Consider the following 21,527-nt stretch of genomic DNA (forward strand, 5'->3'; position numbering starts at 1 on the left):
GCATCAGGCCCCTGGCATGGGCAGTAGCTTACTCTCCATTCTCTCCAGCCAATGGCCAAACCCAGTCCCCTCCTTCATACTTTGGTCGAAGGAGAGATAGAGTGGCCTTCTTTCCATCCCTGGAAGGGTCTTTACACCATAGGAATATGCATGTCCTGATTCAACAAAACAGCAGGATCCAATCATGACGCTGTTGTCTTTTGACTAGACTGCCCCGTACCTGTGAGCCAAAAACCACATATATATTATTTAAATCCTGCCAAGAAGTAGTGATCCTATTGAAGGACTTCATTAGCAAACATTAAGTTCAAAAACAACCACTGATGAAAACTCACTTGAAAACGGTTATAATCTGGAGGCCGTTTTGGTTGTTCAGTTAAAAGAAGAGATTAGACACATTCATTGTGAAATTGTTTATTATAGCCCAGGAAGCCTGGGGAAGTACAAGAGGAATCTCAGATAATTTGTATTGCTTTCCCTTTCTGGAGTGACTCACACCAACAACTTCTTTTCACAACACACACAAAAGTCAGTGTATTGTCTGTTTCTCAGAAGGCCTTATGCTGAGTGTTTTGAGGGATAAATCAAGGAAGGTAACAAGGTGAGAACAGAAGCTGTGCTCTAGAAATGTTACAATTTCTCACACACATGGCTTTACAGAAATAATGTTTCTGTAATGGAGAGAGAAGGGTCTGTTTTAGAACTTCTCACTAAACCCAAGAATCTCAGGATCTTGACATAGTGTAAGCCTGGATGTGCGGCCTGGATGTTTTTAAAAATATCAGCATTTTTTAAAATAATACCTTCATTTATGGTAATGATCCTTGTATACTGTAGGCCCTGATATGAGAATGTGTCTTACTTTAAGAACTTTTTGTAATGCTTCTCTGGACAATTCCTGAATGTCAACACATTTCTTTGAATATCCTGCTAATGGCAGGGGAACTTATATCCAATGAAATGACTTTGGTTTGGGGGTAGCAGTTAGCAAAGCACCCTGAAAAATCATATCGTAGAATTGTTATTCCACATAGCAGCAGAAAATAAAGGAGATTTTCATTGTCTGTTATCGGGAAACATATTCTCAGATACAGTTACTTTTCATGACCACACTGAAAAGAATATTCTTTAAAGAGAGGAGGCAATTTTAAACTATGAAATGTCTTAAAGATTTGAGGTATATGTATTACTTGGACTTGTAGCATTAAGAATATACTTTATTGTCCTGTGTTAAGAAGGGAACGTTAAAGTGTAAACTTTTAAAACGTCTAAAATAGACTGGTATCAAAGAAATAATTATGGATCAGAATGCTGGATACCCAGGAGCATTCATGTTTGTTTTAATCTCTTCTTTTGAATAATTTCCCCCCACATACTATAAATGGTATGTCAGAATGATTGCTTTGGCAGTGGATCATGTAAACATGTGCTTGGTCACATGAGACTAATGAAAAAACATAGTGGAAGGACTGTGTCTTAATGGTAGCACATTTGCTTTGCACGCAGAATATCCCAGGTTCTAGCGTTTCTGCATTTGACTTTCCTTCCCTCATTTCCCAGGCTGAAATTTGAGAAATGCTTTCCGCATGGAATCTGATGGAGGCAGCCTCCCATCATACTTTGCTTCTTTTCCCTTTTCAAAAATGTGGGGATTTACAAAATGGTGCCTGCTTGTACCTTTGTTTTTGTTGCACCCTTTAATCTCATAATTCTGTGCCCTTGATTGCCTCCTCCCTTTCCTCCAAAGTATCCTGAATGTATTTTTTAAAAACCCTGCATTATAACATTATAACACTGCTGTGTAAGACTGCAAGATTGCTTTTGAAAAACAGCAACTTGGAAACAGCTTTGAATACAATCACTCCCCTTTTTTAAAAAGGCAGATTTTTCAGAAGGGAGGGAGGGAGAGAGAGTGAGGGAGGAGGGTAGACAGTGATGATGAAAGGGGCATTCCCAAATGACTCAAAATGGTGGGTGCAGAGAAAAGCCTGATGGCATTTATTTCCACATTGGGCAGCCCTAAATTAGCCCTCTTTAAAGTTTCCAGGCACAATACAGCCCCCTATTCGACACTGCCCATAATTTCAGCCACAAATCGCGCCTATGGCTTGAAAAGATGAAATCTAGTTTTCTGGAGATTCCTTTGCTGTGGGGCAAGTGAGGGAGCAATTCAGGACTGTGCCTGAAGAAGCATATTTCAGTGCGGAAAAGGATGAAAAAGTTGACCATTTAAAAATGCAAAACTGACCAATATAGCTAGTGCAGAAACAGTCACTGTCTCTACATGGACTTTCCATGAAGACACGTCCCTGCAGGTCTCTTCTGTAGATACAACATCATCATACTCCAACACACATGATTCTCCAACACACATTACTGGCCATTTGCGATAGGGAATGTCTTCTTTAGATTAAGCTACTTTATCTTATCAAAACCCAAATAAATAAACAAACAAACAAACAAACAAACAAATAAATAAATATCTTCTTTTGACTGAAACCTGAATGTGAACTGAATCTACTTGAAGAAGTTTTCTTTTTTTATACAATATACTTCTTGGGAGATTTATTTACTGTACTCAAACTCTTTCTGCACAAGGACCAATGTTGCTAAATGTTTGCAGTATGCAGAAATGTTATATTTAATAGTGAAATTTTGTCATTTTGCATACCTTTAATTCTAGTGGAATATTGAAGTTCCAGTAGTGGTCAATTCATTCCCCACTTGTTTCCGGTCTCGCTGTAATTGCATCAAAGAAAGCAATATTTTTCCGTGCTTCTTCCCGACCCTGGCTGTCAATCAAACAGAACAGCCAATGAACTTTTGTGTTTGTGCTCACGAAAAGCCCCTTTCCCTTTAAAAACTGTTTTTTAAAAACCCAAACACACCAGTTGCAACGAATATTTGTTCAATCATTGTTCAGAAAGACCTTTTTTGCTGGCGTAGTACCTGGTGCTTAATCGTTTACACACTCTTCAAATCGCCATGGGCGCGATTTGTGGCTGAAATTATGGGCAGTGTTGAACAGGGGGCTGTATTGTGCTTGGAAACTTTAAAGACACTTGCAGTATGGAGACTTATTTTACTGTTAAGCACTTCTGTGGAGGGACTTTAGCAGGAGAAGCCTCGCTTGTTCGTTGCTTTTGCCGGTTTAAGGGGGGGAAAATGGCGATCGCGTCTCCAGAAGCTTGGGGGCGAGAACGAGGGAGGGACATTCTTTCTACCGCTATTTTGAGAACGCACATGTCTTTTGCTGATGTGTTACAGCTTGTGCTAAGAAGTGTAGTGTTTATTCAGGGGGAATCCACTTTTCTGGATTTCCACCTAAGTGCTATAAAATTCCAATTACACACACTTGATCTTAGCCAAAAGGCTGAGAAGCGATGTTGCAGGAGTTTGGCGGGAATTTTGCGGTTTGCTTACGACATCATGTGGAATGTTAAATTAACAGCGTTCACGAAAGGTAAGACTTTGGTTCAATAATAGGGGGCAGCAGTACACCTAGGCCTGAAAGGGTCCCGATCGTGGAAACCAGGTCGGTGGCTTGGTCAATTTCTTGCTACCCCTCAAACCTCTGTCCCATACCTAGGTTCATGGGGGAGAGGGCTAGGGTGGAACCAGTGTTGATGCTTTGCAATGCCAGGTCGATTAAGAACAAGTCCTCAGCCTTGCAAGAATACTTTGCAAGGCATGGGGTAGACCTGATGTGCATCACCGACAGCTGGGTGTGTGAAGGCGAAACGGTCGCCTTGAAAGATCTGGCACCACCCAGGTTCTCAGTCATTCATCAGCCCTGGCTCCATGGTGGGGGTGGGGAAGGGTGGAGATCCTGGCCCAGAACACCTACCCTGGACTTGATCTTTAGTGTTGGTGTTGAGGTGGATCTGTTGACTGACAACGCCGCTCCATGGTCAGATCTGGCTGAGGATGCCCCATCCTCCCTGTTTGGGTGCCAGATATATTTTAGTTTATAAATAAACAAACTGCAGAATTCCTTCCCCAGAAAGATTTGTCTGGGCCAGTTTATCATTATTTTCAACCAGCTAAAAAAGATCATTCTGTTCCATTTAGTGTTTCTGTATTGAGTTTTCTTCCCATGTATTTGTGTCTAAATGTTGTAAATAAATATACAATAATAAGTAATTAACTGCTGAGTTAGACTGACAACCTATGTCTGTGTATGCTTGCTTGGAAGCCTGACTGGCTGAATACCGTGAGACTAACTTACAAACCACTGTGTATATAATTGCAGCTATGACTGCAAAGAGATAGAACATGGTTTTTGCATGCAGAAGGTCCCTAGTTCAGTCCCCAGCATATCCATTATTTGTAAGCGGAACCATGTACTTATCACACATAAGGGGAGATTGAAGCTGAAATACTGGAAAAGATTTACTGCAGAGAGATACAAAGCAAAGGGATGAAATGTTGGGAGATTAGAATTGGATGATAATACAAGATGCTTCCTGCATATAAACTCCATTGTGAAGCAGCAGAAGAAAGCTGCATGAAAGGATTCTGGAATCTACACAATGAAGAATTCAAGCTCCTGTCAGGACTCCATTAGAGAATAAGCCAGCTTGTCCCTGTAGAGATGACTGGGCATGTGGTGTATGGGGTCTACTGAAAGCAATATATGTAGACTCTTGATTGTTTATTTGTGATGTTTTTCTAAGACCACTATTCATATGGAGGAATTAAATGCCTTCCATTACTATCCTCTGAATTGATCATCCTATTGAATGGAAAATCTGGACACAAACTTTAACATCATTTTTGAGTAAGACTAATTCTTAGTTCTCTTCTTACAGTACATTTTCTTGCAAATGTTTCATTGGATTGAACACCCCCCCTTTTCAGTAACTATGCTTAGGACTGGGTATTAGTGAGTTGTATACTATTTCAACCCTGACTGCTCTTTAGAAGGCCAGATCCTGAAGATGAAACTCAAATATTTTGGCCACCTCATGAGAAGGAAGGACTCCCTGGAGAAGAGCCTAATGCTGGGAGTGATCGAGGGCAAAAGAAGAAGGGGACGACAGAGAATGAGGTGGCTGGATGGAGTCACTGAAGCAGTAGGTACAAACTTAAATGGACTCCGGGGAATGGTAGAGGACAGGAAGGCCTGGAGGATCATTGTCCATGGGGTCGCGATGGGTCGGACACGACTTCGCACATAACAACAAATACTATTTCAAACAACATACTCTTATAATCTAGTAATATTCAATTGATGCTTTTCCAGTTATTTTAGGATGATGTAAGAATTACCAATAACAAGAAGCTAAATTAGAATAATTCTATTTTTATCCTATCCTTCATACAAAGAATATTTCATGGCTTACACAATTTATCCCTCTCCTAATGTACATTTTATCCTCGTATCAAACCTGTAGGTTTGCCCACCCAAATCTGGAGCCAGCCCTGCAAATTATGTTTTCTGAAATTACATCTGGTAACTGAGAGTGTCTAATGTCAGCATGGGTACAACAGCAGCATAGTGCTAAATCATCATTATTATAAAGAAAGTAGAACAATGAAGGTCTGTTTCAGCCATTACATGAACACAAACTCTCCAGACTTTACACTTGGTTGGGATACCAAGCAAAACGTGGCTCCCTGGCAGGATACAGGAATTTGCAGATACGTAGGTGACAGTCGCATGCTATACGTTGAAAGAAAGTTTGATGAAACCTTTGGTGAAACATAATGTGTAAACTGGCCCAAGGTATCAAAGAAGCGTAGATGAATTCATGAAGAGTATCTAGGCCAACAAAAATGTAAAAAATCCTTGCCTCTGATGATGTAGGCTACAGTCCACGGAGGCTGCTGATGGATGAAAAAGTTGCAAATTTTTAAGATGCCACAGGACTCCTGTTTATTGCAGGCAAACTAAAATAAATAAGTTCAACTTTTGGAGAGGAAGTCATATGGACGCAGTACTCTCAAAGTGTGGATATATGAAAATAAATGCAAACTAAATGTTAAAACCACTTCATTTGAAACTGTTTCTCAATTTCAAAATTCCGTCACGAGGGGTCACTGTTGTCTAAGGGAAAATTTAAGGAGGACCGAACACACAAAGCTCCTCCCTGGGAGTGACTGGAAAGCCTGCCTTTCTGATCCACAACAGGAATAAAGCACAGAAGGGATGCAACACAGCAGGAGAAAATTCCACTGATTTTAGAAAGACCAGTGTGGATGAAGAGAGCCCTAAAAACAGCCGAGACCTCTGGGGCTTTGTGTGTGAGCTTGCCATGGTTGCTTGCCAGAAGGATGATGGGGCGAAGCGGCTGCTGCAGCTGATTCTCCTCCACACTGCCTGGGAGGTGGGGAGCGGCCAGCTCCATTATTCCGTGCAGGAGGAATCCCAGCACGGCACCTTTGTGGGCCGCATCGCTCAAGACCTGGGGCTGGAGGTGAGTGAGCTGGTGCCTCGCATGTTCCGGATGGTTTCCAAAGGACAGGAAGAGTATTTTCAGGTAAATGTGCAGAATGGGATTCTGTTTGTTAATTCCAGGATAGACAGGGAGGAGCTGTGTGCAGAGAACATGGACTGTGCCATTCACCTGGAGGTGATTGTAGACAAACCTCTGAGAGTCTTCCATGTGGAGGTGGAGATCAAGGACATAAATGACAATGCTCCTGTGTTTTCAGTACATGAACAGATTCTGGACATTGTAGAATCTAGGCTGCCAGGTTCTCGTTTCTTAATATCTAGTGCCTCTGATGCAGATATAGATACCAATGCCCTGATAAACTACAAACTCAGCCTGAATGATTATTTTGTTCTTGAATCAGGAAGTGAAGAGGACCAGAGTAAATCTCCAGTACTTGTCTTAAAAGCAGCACTAGACAGGGAAAAAGCCCCTCTGCATCGTTTATTACTCATGGCCACTGATGGGGGCAAGCCACAGCTCTCGGGCACAGTCCAGCTGGTGATCAATGTGCTAGACGCAAATGACAACCCTCCTGTCTTTAACCAGTCAGTTTACAGGGTGAAGTTGCAGGAAAATGCTGCCAATGGAACGTTGGTTATTAGACTGAATGCTACTGATTTAGATGAAGGAACTAATAAGGCAATCTCGTATTTTTTTAGCAGTAATGTCCCATCAAGTTTCACTAAGGTATTTCACATAAATTCTAACACTGGGGAACTTAGAGTGTTTGGCAAAGTGGATTTTGAAGATGTTAATTCATTTCATCTTCAAGTTGTGGCAGAAGACAAAGGGAACTTCCCTTTATCTGGACATTGTAAAGTTCTTATTGAAGTCCTGGACATGAATGACAATGCTCCAGAAGTTACAATGTCCTCCTTGTCAGTGCCAGTGCCTGAGAACTCTCCACCAGGGACTGTGGTGGCCCTCATCAGTATCTCAGACAGGGACTCTGGGGCCAATGGACAAGTGACCTGCTCAATGCAGCCCACTGAGTTCCCTTTCAAACTGACATCCACCTTCAAGAACTACTATTCACTTGTACTGGCTAAACCACTGGACCGAGAGCAGGTTGCTGAGTATACTTTGGAGGTGATAGCTGAAGACCAAGGGGACCCTCCACTGTCAGCCAGCAGCAGCCTGGTAGTGCCAATCAGTGATGTGAATGACAATGCGCCCACTTTTGCCCAGCCCTCTTACACCATTTTTGTAAAGGAGAATAACCCACCTGGAGTTCACATCTTTACAGTATCTGCCTCAGACCCAGATGTGGCTGAGAATGCCCTGGTCAGTTATTGGCTGGATGAGAAGCAATGGCCACTGTCAAGCTACATCTCGGTGCATTCGGAGAGTGGGAAGCTATATGCCCTGCAGCCCTTGGACTATGAGGAGGTGAAGCTGCTGGAATTCCAGGTGAGGGCCAAGGATGCTGGGCTGCCCTCCTTGTGTGGCAATGTGACCATCCAAGTTTTTGTGTTAGATGAAAATGACAATTCACCTGCAGTGTCCGGTCCAACTCAGGATATCCCAATTCTGCTTAAGGTACCTGTGTCAGCTGGGCAGATGGTAGGCAAGATTCATGCCCTGGATGCTGATTCAGGCTACAATGCCTGGCTTCGCTATGAATTGCATGATGCAACCAGCAGCCCATGGCGGGTGGGTCTTTACAGTGGCGAGATCAGTACCACACGTCCTTTGGAAGAGGCAGAGAGCAGCAACATCCAGAGTCTGCTGGTTCTGGTGAAGGATCATGGCAAGCCAGTACAGTCAACCACAGCCACCCTCAGTGTGTCACTGGTGGCCAGTGCCCAGGCTGCCCAGAGTGATGCCAGCCTCTCTAGGACAGGGGGAAGCCCAAAGCCCTTGGCAGACACGGCCAACCTCTACTTGATCATCGCCATATGCTCGGTGTCCAGTTTGTTCCTGCTGGTGATCCTCGTGTATGTGGCACTGCGATGCCAGAGCCAGGCCAAGGAGGCGATGATGTATGGCCCTGGCACAGCCACGCTGGTGTGTGCCAGTGAAGTGGGCAGCTGGTCGTATTCTAATCGCCACAGCCACATCCTAGCAGGTGTGAGTGGAGATGCTGGAGCCAAAAGTGACCTCATGGTATTCAGCCCTAATGTTCCTATCTTGACAGAGAGTGGGAAGGAGCTGATCCCAAATGCTGCTGGGCAGGTGAGTTGCATAGAACCATTATGATTCTTTAAACCCCTTCTGGCTTCAGTTCATATGTTCTACCTACAGCCCTTGGTTGAGGGAGAATATTTTCCCTTAAACATGCCTGATGTAATCTGGGAGCTGTGGCTTTAATTCAGAGCCCATTAACATGGTGTTCCTGCTTGTATTATCTGCCTTTCTTTTTAAGGTGGACAAATGTTGTAGGTATAGAGGTTCCTGTGTTGTTTGAAATGTGTGCTGGAGGAGAGTGGCAACAATCCATTCTGTTTATCCTTTTGTTGCAAAAAAGATGGTGAAAATGTTGTTTGGGGGCCATCATAAGTCAGCTGTTGGCCACAAAATCCTAAACTCCATTTGTCTTACTTTTCTTGTCTCAGGCATTATTGCCTTACTGTCATTGTAGTCATATTGCATTGGGCACTGGTTGGATTATGCTGGCTGAGTGCTCTATATTCTGCAATCTGTCTTGAGTCAACTAGAAATGTGGTCTATAAATAAAGTTAACCAATAAATAGCGTCAGACAGAGTTACATAGAAGTATGTAACTCTGTCTGATGCTATTTATTGGTCTACTGATACCAGTGGGTTTCAAAAATTATAGCTCTTTTTTTTGGGTGGTATGCCTAATGCATGTTTAATGCAAATAAAAATGAGTGCCAAGTGCCATTTCATACGTACTGAATAGTGCACTTTCAATTCACTTTCAGTGTACTTTGTAACTGGATTTTTATTGTGTGAAACAGGAAAATCCACTTGCATGTGTGAAAGCACCGTTTTGCCTCATTGCCTTTATATTAACTGACAGCTCATTTTGGCATTTAATGGGCTGCTGGATTCATTTTTCAAAATTATTTTCCAAACAATAAATAAACAAGTCTCTCTTCTGAAATGAAAACTGAAAACCTATACCCACATTCAGCTACATAATAGAGACAGGCACAAGCAGGCACAGAAGGCTTTAAATGAATATGACTGGTTTGAAGGGGATTTGTGGTGGAATGGGTGTTGCACTCATTGTTTCCCTAGCCCAACCTACTTTATAAAAGTTGGCACGATGTGGTGGCTGTTTAGGTGGGATCCTCCTTCCCAGTTACCCCTTTCCAGCCAGGTGTACCTTTGCATCAGCACATCTTTATATGTTCCTATCTCAAAGGTGTCTGATTGTTAGGGCAGGGACTGCTTAGTGGTGGCAACTTGACTTTGGAATGCCTTCCCCAAAACTATTCTCCCTTTCCACTTCATTTAAACCTTAGCTTTTAATTTGATCTTCCCCCACAACTCTACATTGTGTTTAATGTTTGCTCTTTTTCCTGTTTTTATTCCTTATGGTTCTTTTGAGAATATGATGATGATGATGATGATGATGTTGTATTTATAACCCATCCTTCCCTACTATTTAGTATGATTTGTACTTCTGCTTTTACATAAAATTACAGCACAAGAGAGCTCTGATAGTCATATCTATATATTTCTGAGTTATGTTTCTATTTTTGGTATATTCATTGCTTACTCAATACTATTATTGAAATGTTCCTGTTGAAAGTATTGAAATGAATCCATTACAGAATCTATTATACAGAATCTATTAACTGGCTTGGATCTGAAGCCACTCTGACTTCTTCATTGGTATCCACTATGTGGATTATTCTTTGCACAAGAACTTGAATCTTCAGGATTTTATCTAGAGTGGCAATTCATATTTCCGGTCTCTTTTTGAGGCAGATCTTTGTATACTACATGTGACTGAGATTAAATGTCTTCTGCATGTATCTGAACCTCATTATCTGTCCCATGTTGCTTGAGGTGACAGGAGATATCAAGAAGCCTAATAACGGAGCACATAAAGTGGTTCTACAACCTAAACTGAACCTCTAACTCTTGTTAACCATCCATATTCAGGTCTCAGTAGAGACAAAGTCCTTTTTCCCATCTTCATTGGTTTTCCATTGGTCTTTCTTTGTTGATGATCATGATGTGATGGTTAAGAGATTTCTACAACCTTTCATTCTATTTTATATCTTTTGATGAATTCACTCACTTTGCAAACTGAATTAAGTCTGAATCACGTTTCTTGAAACATAAAGATGACTCCTAATTTTTCCCATCAAAATATAATCTGTTTCTGTTTGAGTTTATCTGTAAGGAAGACATAATCTTTTTTGTAAAAAATTTTGTGGAACTTCCTTAAAAATTATCACTTCCTTATTGTAAGTTTCATTTCTAGGATTCTATTGCTAGTAGATTTCTTCCCAAAGTGGACCAAAGTTTCCCTTGGAGTTTTCTGAAATCTCTGAAAGTTCTCAAAGTTCTTAATATCTTCCTTGACTGTAGGTTGAATAGTTTTAAAGGATTCTGCTAAGTGTGACTGTTTATTAATTGAAGACTAGTATCCAGTTTACATAGTCTCTAATCCAATTTCAGGTCCATTTGTATCAGAAATTTCTGAAATGAGTCAATACTTGGTTTTTCAGATGTTTGTTCAGTCTTGGCAGCCTTTTAAAGAGTCAACTCCCCCCCCCCACTTGTAATATCATCAGTATTTGTCCAGCATATGATATGGTAGGATTTATCACAAATTAATTTAACTCATTGGCAAATTGCCAATGGAAAGTGAGTTTGCATTGTTGACATTCCAAAGTAAGGAACAGCAAATTTCCCAGGGTTGTTTAATAGTCTCTAATTTTAAAATGCTTTACTATATGCAAACTTTGTTACTAATTATCCTTCCAAATATTTTAATTTTTTAGAAAATGACAACTTTTTTTTGATTGACATACAATAAAAAGGTGATCTGCCTCTCATCTTTTGTCTTTCTCAACCAGAAGTTGATGTTTAACTTTCTGTCTCTCTAAATAAGTCCAGCTGGTTGAAGAAGTAAGTTCAAAATCATTTAGTTTATTGTTCTTTGTAGAAGAAAGCAGCTGCAGTTAAATCTGTCTGAACTGTGAGCTCACTTGTCCAAGCTTACAGAATAACTTCATGGCTTCCAACATTGAATTTTCAGTGTCAGGAACTTGAAAGACCTTTCTTTTAACAGCAAAGTGGAAGAATGCTCTTCATTTCCCCAGGGAAAATAAACAGCTAAAAACCCCTTAGATATTGGGTTTTCCAGCTACAAGCAGGATTACATCCTTGAGTGGGCAGAGTCCTTGAACTTAATATTCAGTTGCACCTTGAACACCTTCCTGATCTGCCACAAGTCAACAGTCATTTCCATGCCATGGAAAGCTCTTTCTGCTCAAGTTGTTGTTAAACTCACAAGAGGGCTGATTTCCACTACACCTTATTTAGTTCACAGCTTTGTTTATCGCTGGTATTATTCTATCTCTACTCTGTGGTATCATGACAAGATGGCCATTTGTTTATTTCATTTATTAAGTTGTTGGAAATACCATTCAGGTTGTTGGCCTGGGTCCCAAAAGTATTATGAGCTTTTCATTCAGTATAGGGATCTACTTTCTTACCAGTGCAGGAAAATTATGCAATGGCTTGGGTCTTGTTGATTGAATTTATTGATGGCCTGGCAAAGGTTTTTTTCTTTTTTTTTTTTGTGCCCAGACTAGATGACATTATAACTAGCAGTATTTTTGAATGCAACTCTTACTCCTTGTTTATGATTAAATGTTTTGAAAATTTCCTAGCCAAACGTGTGCTGAAAATCAGCATCTTCCATTATAAAGAACAAATCCTAATACCTTCACTGATCTTAGGCCAATAACATTTCTGTCTCAGCCTCACCCACCTCACAGGGTGTCTGTTGGGGGAAAAGGAAGGGTAGGTGATTGCAAGCCTATTTGAGACATCTTTGGATAGTAAAAAGTGGGGTACAAAACCCAGATCTTCTTCTTTTATAATAGGATACTCTATTCTGTCAAATACCTTCTTGCCATGGAAAAAATACACTATTTTGTCAAAAACCTTCCTGCCATTGATTAAAATTAGATATGATAAATACTTAAGATGAACAAATTGTTATTTTCTTAACATTTTTCTTATATTGTCTGCTATAACTGATATGTGTTTGTGAATATATGTGTTTGTGAATATGTATCTATGCCCATTTCTAATAGTAAACTGGTAAATCTCTGGATGATGAAAGCAGCAAAATCAGGCCACCCAAAGACATGACAAGGATCATTACTACTTTAGAGGACTTCTCTGATATTAAGAGAAATACAAATTTGTAGATTATGAGGGTATTAGACATTGCAAAGAATAAATTAAAAACAGAGTTTGTAAAATCACAAATATCCTCAGCAACAGCTATACAAATAATAGAGATGATCCAAGAAAATCCCTCCCTACAGTATTGGCTTTGTAAACAAAATATGAACATCAATGAAATAGAAGAAGAAGAAGAGTTGGTTCTTATATGCTGCTTTTCTCTACCCAAAGGAGTCTCAAAGTGGCTTACATTCGCCTTCCCTTTCCTCTCCCCACAACAGACATCCTGTGAGGTGGGTGAGGCTGAGCCCTGATATCACTGCTCGGTCAGAACATCTTTATCAGTGCTGTGGCAAGCCCAAGGTCACCCAGCTGGTTGCATATGGGGGATCACAGAACTGAACCCGGTGTGCCAGATTAGAAGTCTGCACTCCTAACCACTACACCAAACTGGCTCTCATGGAGATAAATGGAGATAAATTTGCAGCCACTATAGAAGAGAAAGCAGAATACCTTTTACATGTTATACAGAAATATATGACATGAATCCTAACATGGAGAACAATAAGGACTTTATAAATGAATGAGAAATTCTAGCTATATCATAAGAACACAAGATGTTCAGTGTTAGAGCATTTGCAGAAGGTCCCAAGCACTATCCACAGCATCTCCAGTATAAGGATTTGAAAGGCCTCCATATAAAATCCTGGAAAGCTGATGTCAGTAGATAGTACTACTGACACTGATAGACCAATGATATAATTCATTATAAGCAGCTTCATATGCTAAAAAAACACTTCAAAACTGACTAGAGAGGTCTATTACTAAGACATGAGTAGAGGAGGCAAAATATATATTAAAGATACATTATTTTGGAAAGTAAATATAAAAAATTAATGAACCCAAGGCCAATGAATTTGTATGCATGTTATGTAAATATAATATTAAAAAGCTACAGTAACCCCCAAGACAGTTAATGATTTCTTATAGATAAATCTTACTCTTCTAAACAATGTATAATTTTTAGCACCATAAATGGCAGAGGACAAAGCTAAATTTTAGGACATTACTATTTGGGAACTCGCAAGGAATCATGGGAAGGGGAACAATTTAGAAAACCTTTGCTTGCTCCTCCCTGCAAGATTCTGCAAGCTCTTGGGGGGCTTAAGCAGACTGATTTTTCCTGTCCACCCACAATTTAGATTCAGCTGTTTTCAACATTCCATGTTCCTGAAGTATTTTCAGTCTTCTCAGTATTTTCGAGGTAACTTTTCTTATGTATTATTTACAATAGTGATCCCCAACCTGTGGGCTGCGGACCACATGTGGTCCTTTGACTAATTGGAGGTGGGCCCCGAAGGACGCCTCCCCCCAGCCATTTACTTCATCTCCCCCAGCCCTTTACAACACACTTCATTGTTGTGGTGTGTCTGTATCTTATTTTGAAGGGATAACATGAAGGGATGTTTAAACATTACCATAGCGATCAGAGAGCGTTAGGGCAGTGGTTGAGAGTAGAGGAGTAAACTACCCTCCCCCACCAGGCCTCAGTAAAAGGCGTTGAGTGGTTCCCAGTGAGTGGTCCCCGGCGTTGAGTGGTCCCCGGTGATAAAAAGGTTGGGGACCACTGATTTACAACATTGTATTTTTCAGCATAGCTAGAAAATCCCGCAATTATCTCTCTCTCTTTTTTAAAAATAATTTTATTATTTATTATTATATTAAGCGTTTACAGAAAAGTAAAGAGAAAAAAAGCGACCAGCTGATATGGTTTGCCATCCTCTTTTAACATACATATTCAGTTCCCATCACATATTAATCCTAATCTAGAAGTTTTTACCATTTTTCTTAGCAAAATGTTTGTTAATACATATGAGAGTATGATCTATTATAAGAATATATTCTATTATTATCTTAAGTGATATACGGTCAGTCCCTTCATAAATTGGCCCTGACCTAAGAGTTACTGCTGCTGTCTTGTTAATACATATGAAGTATAGTTTGTCATCTTCTTTTAGCATACATATTGGCATACATATTCAGTTCCCATCACATATTGATCCTGATCTAGAAGTTATTACCATCTTTCTTGGCAGAGTAATTGTTGATACATATAAGAGTATAATCTAATATAAGAATATATTCTATTATTGTCTTAGATGATATGAAGTCAGTTCCCTTCATATATTGGTCCTGTCCTAAGAGTTACTGCCGCTGTCTTCCCCACAGGAAACCAGGAGAATGCTCCACTGTTCAACACATCCTTCAGGTGGTCGCAGAAAATGAAATTGTGTTTTTTTCCATAGTAGAGTATTTCTGATTGTCCTTCTGTCAGGGCCAAAGAAATCTCTTGCTTGATTCTTGCTTGCAGTCGCCTTTAAGTAGGCTCTGTATACTTTATCAATCTGGATCTCTTCCTCTGGTCGCACAGAGATATCTCCTGATAGCTTTTTGCGTGCTGTCACCTTTGAATAGACTCTTTTTATTTTGCTGATCCAAATAACTTCCTGCTCTAAATAGACTTCCAGGTTTTCGGTGCTTTCCTTCCTTAAATCTGTTTTCCCAAGTTCTTCCAAGGTGCTTTGGATTTTTACGTCCCTAGCTCTCTCCCCCTCCTGTTGATTAACTTCCAGACATTGAATTCTCGTTTGTATTGTTGACTGAGCTGTGCCCTCATCAACTGCTCTCTCCAGATCGTCGGCTCCGTCCAAAAGCTCCCCCTTAGTCCCTCGGATTTCCTTTTCCACCTTATTGACTGCTTTCAGTATCTTTGAGTTCCCTTCGCATAACAAATGGAAAAGCTGTGCCTTAGTTAATTTTTCCATAGTTCTAGGCAATCACAAAGTATAAACAGAAAGTCTCGTGAGGTCTCGCGGGAGCACGAGCGATCCCAAATTATCAGTTTGTCGATCTCTGTATCAAGTCAGCTTCCCCCACTGAACTCTCTCCAGCAAAGCTTTAAAGTCTCTTTTTTCTTAAGTCTCTCTCTTTGTTTGGTTAGTGGGTATAATTAGCTGGGAGCCTCTCACTCGACGAAAGAAGGAATTCACTTGTAAATTGGTTAAGGAGGGGGGGGGGAAGAGCTTGTGGGGAAAGAAAAGGGAAAGAAAAGGAAAAGCCAGAAAGCTTTCAGTCCTTACTGTTGTAGACTTCAGCTCCTGTCAGTCTAGTAAAAGATGACCAGGGAAGAATGTAGGGTCAGCTGGTCGTTTCAGGCTTAGAAAGTTATTTACGACAAGGGCGCCATCATGACCTTAAGCACATGCCGCGGTTGATCTGGAGAGCTTCGTCTCCTCCCTCTCCACGGATCTGTAGGTCCCTCAGGATGCCGTTCCCGGTTCCTGGGGCGACCGGCGAGCAGATTTGCGTATCTGCTCAGGTCAGCCAGGTGCGGTTGCTCCTGACCCTCAACATGGCTTAAGAGCCGGACAGAAGCCCAGATGTTACGGCGCCATCTTTAGTCGTTCTCCCGCAATTATCTCTTGATAGCCCTTTTTTGCTCCCTTTGTTATAACTGGGATCAGCTACTTTATTACTCAATATAGTGACAGGTTGGGGGGCTGTGAGGAATAATAAACACTAGTAATAAGCATTTTATCACAATATAAATATAAATTTAAAAAATTCAAGCCACAACTGACAGCTGCTTTCTAAATATGAACATATTCTTCCTTTCTTCCTTTTCTGTGCAATATTTCCATTTTGGAGTAGTTAAATTTAGTTAAATTTCATTTTTTACTCATTATGCTACAGTATATCATTGAATCTTTTGATAATTGCGGCTTTTTTCCATTTAAGAGAGTTAGCAATATATAAGGCAGTTTATTTTTATATATGTGTTTATTTACAGAATTTATATCATCTATCTATTCTCATCAGACCCACCAATTCTTCTGTCAATATTGAATTCCACCAATAGTATAAAATACTTCCTTTTTCTTCTTTTCTATGAAATCTTTTGTTTTCCTTAAAGTAATGCAATGTATCTGACAGTTAATCTCACATGCCCATTATGCATGTAGTGGAAGGTTCGCATTCGGGTTGGAATGGCGGTGGCTAAAATCACCAATTATGCACGCTGCAGGTGGCAACCGGGTTCAGAGTCAACGTATGCCGCCGAAAAAGCCGCGTTAGTGAGAAGCGGAAGAAAGTGGAGCTTCCTGAGACCAGGGTGCAACCAGAAGCAGCTCTGGAGTAGCTGTGTGCATAATCGGATACTCTGGGTTTTGCCGCCGTTGCGTTCCTTCCCGTGCTTACGCTGTTTGCTTCACTTCTTCCTCCTCCACGTTCTCCATGCCGCTGTTTCAGCGGCCATGCATAATAGGCCACGCTGAAGCAATTGTCTGCTTTACATAGTATTTATGGAGTGCTTAGCAAGATTCAAACTACTTTATGTATCTTACTTAATAGTTCTTACAACAACTTTGTTGAATATGACTGTCCTTATATTTGCCACTGGTTGAGGATAAGTAGCTGATAATCTAAGCCTGGTTATTTGATGGTAAGTAGCTGGAGTTTACTGCATAGCCAAGATTCTACTGAGACTTCCTGATTCAAAGTCCAGACAGACACATGAGACTCAGGCCATTCATCTATAAACATTGCTGGCTCCTGTAGCCCAGATTTTCCTTGGGACTATGCAGGGAAGGGAGACGGGTTTAACCTGTGCTAGGTTTCATTGTTCCAAACGGTTTCCAACCATCGCTCTTAGCATTTTAAAGGAAAAGATACTCCTCTATGTAGACTTCCCCCCCATGCTTATGGGTGGCCCCATTAATCATCCATACAAGGGCCAGCCAGTTTACTATTAGATATTGCGATGAAATCAGATTGACAAGAATCATACAGGGAGGTATAAAGGTATTTGTAGTTAAAAATAAGCCTAAGGTTGTTGTTTGCATTGTCTTGGCTAGATAATAGAAAGTAGATATCCATGAAACATTCAAGGTAAAGCAAGCACTGGCAACAGACCCTCTCACCTAGACTAGGATTTCCATCGCCATCTCCAAAATTCTCTTCAGGAACCAGCTATTATGAGACCTCATGGAACTACTTTTAGGTTGATGTATTCTTTCCCCACTTTTTTTTGTCTTAAATGCCTCATCAGACCAGTATACAAGACCCACAAGTGTATATGCATCAATACCCAGAACTAGATCTAGGAGGTTACAAGAGGGACACGCTTGCTTATTCCTGTTAGTCATCCTGCTACATCTTTATCCTCAAGTTGGGACTCTTTAACTTGAGCTGTTCCATTTATCTCAATGATACCTCCCTCCCGTATGATTTGATATGGTCTGAAGTCAGTAGAAAAACTTTCTCAAGCCTCTTTGATTCTTCCAAATATGTCCAATAAAAAACTGTATTCTGTAACAAATTCTGTAACAAGACACATACGTATATATACAGTATTGGAAATGGAGGTGTACTGAATGCTGGAGCATGGGCAGTACAGATAGGAGAACAGAGAGGGGGAATTACTGGTTGCTACCTGCAAAAGCCTGGAGCCAGCTCTGCATATTATGTTTTCTGAAACTATATATGGTAACTGAGAATGTATACTGGCAGAATAGGTACAGCAGCAATATATTGTTTACTCATCATTATTATGAAGTGAAACAACGGAACAAAGAAGGACTGCATCAGGAATTATATGAAAACAAACACACTTTATACTTGATTTACATACCTGGTAGATGTGTAGGTCACCAAGAGCCAGCTTGGTGTCGTGGTTAAGAATGGTGACTTGTAGGAAGGGAAGGTGACTGCAAACCGCGTTGTGGCTTCTGGTAGAGAAAAGTGGCGTATGAAAACCAATTCTTCTTCTTCTTCTTCTTCCTCTTCTTCTTCTTCTTCTTCTTCTTCTTCTTCTTCTTCTTCTTCTTCTTCTTCTTCTTCTTCTTCTTCTTCTTTAACATCCTTTCACTTCTGATGTAGGATATAGTCCATGGAAGCTCCTGCTGGAATAAAATGTTGTAAGTCATTATGGTGCCACAGGACACTTGTTCATTGTAGCCAAAGAAAAATAAATAAATTAAGCTTTCACAGAGGGAGTAATATGAATGCAGTGTTCTCAAAGTAAAAGTATGAAAACATATAGAAAGAAAAGGTGGAACTATTTCATTGGAAACAATTTCTCCATTTCAAAATTCCGTCACAAGGGGTCACCATTGTCTAAGGAAATATTTAAGGACGACCAAAAACACAGAGCTCCTCCCTGGGAGTGACTGGAAAGCCTGCCTGTCTGATCCACAACAGGAATAAAACGCACAAAGGATGCAAAACAACAGGAAAAAATCCTACTAATTTTGGAAGGCCAGTGTGGATGGGAAGGAGAGTCCTAAAAACAGCCGAGACCTCTGGGGCTTTGTGTGTGAGCTTGCCATGGTTGCTTGGCAGAAGGATGATGGGGCAAAGCGGCTGCTGCAGCTGATTCTCCTCCACACTGCCTGGGAGGTGGGGAGCAGCCAGCTCCATTATTCCGTGCAGGAGGAATCCCAGCACGGCACCTTTGTGGGCCGCATCGCTCAAGACCTGGGGCTGGAGGTGAGTGAGCTGGTGCCTCGCATGTTCCGGATGGTTTCCAAAGGACAGGAAGAGTATTTTCAGGTAAATGTGCAGAATGGGATTCTGTTTGTTAATTCCAGGATAGACAGGGAGGAGCTGTGTGCAGAGAACATGGACTGTGCCATTCACCTGGAGGTGATTGTAGACAAACCTCTGAGAGTCTTCCATGTGGAGGTGGAGATCAAGGACATAAATGACAATGCTCCTGTGTTTTCAGTACATGAACAGATTTTGGCCATTTCAGAATCTAGGCAGCCAGGTTATCGTTTCTTATTAGCAAGTGCCTCTGATGCAGATATAGATACCAATGCCCTGATAACCTATAAACTCAGCATGAATGATAACTTTGTTCTGTATTCAGGAAGTGAAGAGGACCGGAGTAAATCTCCAGTACTTGTATTGAAAGCAGCACTAGACAGGGAAAAAGCCCCTCTGCATCGTTTATTGCTCACGGCCACTGATGGGGGAAAGCCACAGCTCTCGGGCACAGTCCAGCTGGTGATCAATGTGGTGGATGCAAATGACAACCCTCCTGTCTTTAACCAGTCAGTTTACAGGGTGAAGTTGCAGGAAAATGCAGCCAATGGGACGTTGGTTATTAAACTGAATGCTACTGATTTAGATGAAGGAATTAATAAGGAGCTTTCTTACTCATTTAGTGACCACATTCCACCAAATTTTCGAAAGGTTTTTCAAATAAACTCCAACACCGGCGAATTAAAAGTAAATGGAAATGTGGATTTCGAAGATATTAATGTGTTTGATCTTCAGATTGTGGCTGAAGATAAAGGCAACCTTCCATTGTCTGGGCATTGCCAAGTGGTCATTGAGGTGCTGGACGTGAATGATAATGCACCAGAGGTGTCAATATCATCTGTATCTGTGCCGGTTCCAGAGGATTCCCCCCCTGGGACTGTGGTGGCTTTGATCAGTGCCTCAGATAGAGACTCTGGAGCCAATGGGAAAATAAATTGCTCCCTGTGGCCTCCCAGGTTCCCATTCAAGCTGACGGCCACCTTTAAGAATTATTACTCACTGGTACTTTCTGAGCCATTGGATCGTGAGCAGGTAGCTGAATATGGCTTGATAGTGAAAGTCCAAGACCAAGGGGACCCCCCATTGTCAGCCAGCAGCAGCCTGTTGGTGCCAATCAGTGATGTGAATGACAATGCACCGACTTTTGCACAACCCTCCTACACCATTTTTGTGAAAGAGAACAATCCTCCTGGTGCTCACATCTTCACAGTGTCTGCCTCAGACCCAGATGTGGCTGAGAATGCCCTGGTCAGTTATTGGCTGGATGAGAAGCAATGGCCACTGTCAAGCTACATCTCAGTACATTCAGAGAGTGGGAAGCTGTATGCCCTGCAGCCCTTGGACTATGAGGAGGTGAAGCTGCTGGAGTTCCAGGTGAGGGCCAAGGATGCTGGGCTGCCCTCCTTGTGTGGCAATGTGACTGTCCAAGTCTTTGTGTTGGATGAGAATGACAATTCACCTGTAGTATCTGGTCCAGCTGAGGATATCCCTACACTGCTGAAGTTTCCAGTGGCAGCTGGCTATGTGGTGGGCAAGATCCATGCCCTGGATGCTGATTCAGGCTACAATGCTTGGCTTCGCTATGAATTGCATGATGCAACCAGCAGCCCATGGCGGGTGGGTCTTTACAGTGGTGAGATCAGCACCACACGTCCTCTGGAAGAGGCAGAGGGCAGCAACATCCAGACCTTCCTGGTTCTGGTGAAGGATCATGGCAAGCCAGTACAGTCAACCACAGCCACCTTCAGTGTGTCATTGGTAGTCAGTGCCCAGGCTGCCCAGAGTGATGCCCGCCTCTCTAGGACAGGGGGAAGCCCAAAGCCCCTGGCAGACACAGCCAACCTCTACCTGATCATTGCTATCTGCTCGGTGTCCAGCTTGTTCCTGCTGGTGATCCTCGTGTATGTGGCACTGCGATGCCAGAGCCAGGCCAAGGAGGCGATGATGTATGGCCCTGGCACAGCCACGCTGGTGTGTGCCAGTGAAGTGGGCAGCTGGTCGTATTCTAATCGCCACAGCCACATTCTGGCAGGGGTGAGCGGAGATGCTGGAGCCAAAAGTGATCTCATGGTGTTCAGCCCAAACGTCCCTGTATTGGCAGAGAATGGGAAGGAGCTGGTCCTGAATGCTGCTGGGCAGGTG

At 41.6% G+C, this 21,527-nt stretch overlaps 1 protein-coding gene across 3 annotated transcripts in view; it reads left to right on the forward strand.

The window, feature by feature from the left end:
- The window catches only part of LOC143823922 (protocadherin alpha-C2-like), a 258,537-nt gene that overhangs the window by 47,946 nt on the left and 189,064 nt on the right, over nt 1-21,527 (forward strand). Inside the window, exon 1 of one of the 3 annotated variants that reach the window (XM_077310662.1) lies at nt 6,126-8,615. The exons of 1 other annotated variant lie outside the window; for it this stretch is intronic. In XM_077310662.1, coding sequence (XP_077166777.1) covers nt 6,258-8,615 — 2,358 coding nt within the window. In that variant the 5' untranslated portion in view covers nt 6,126-6,257. Of the gene's footprint in view, nt 1-6,125; nt 8,616-19,015; nt 21,525-21,527 lie in introns of those variants that run through there. One more of the 3 variants, XM_077310663.1, reaches the window with a different exon arrangement.

This window comes from Paroedura picta, chromosome 14, assembly GCF_049243985.1.
Source record: "Paroedura picta isolate Pp20150507F chromosome 14, Ppicta_v3.0, whole genome shotgun sequence".
Taxonomy (NCBI): Eukaryota; Metazoa; Chordata; class Lepidosauria; order Squamata; family Gekkonidae; genus Paroedura; species Paroedura picta.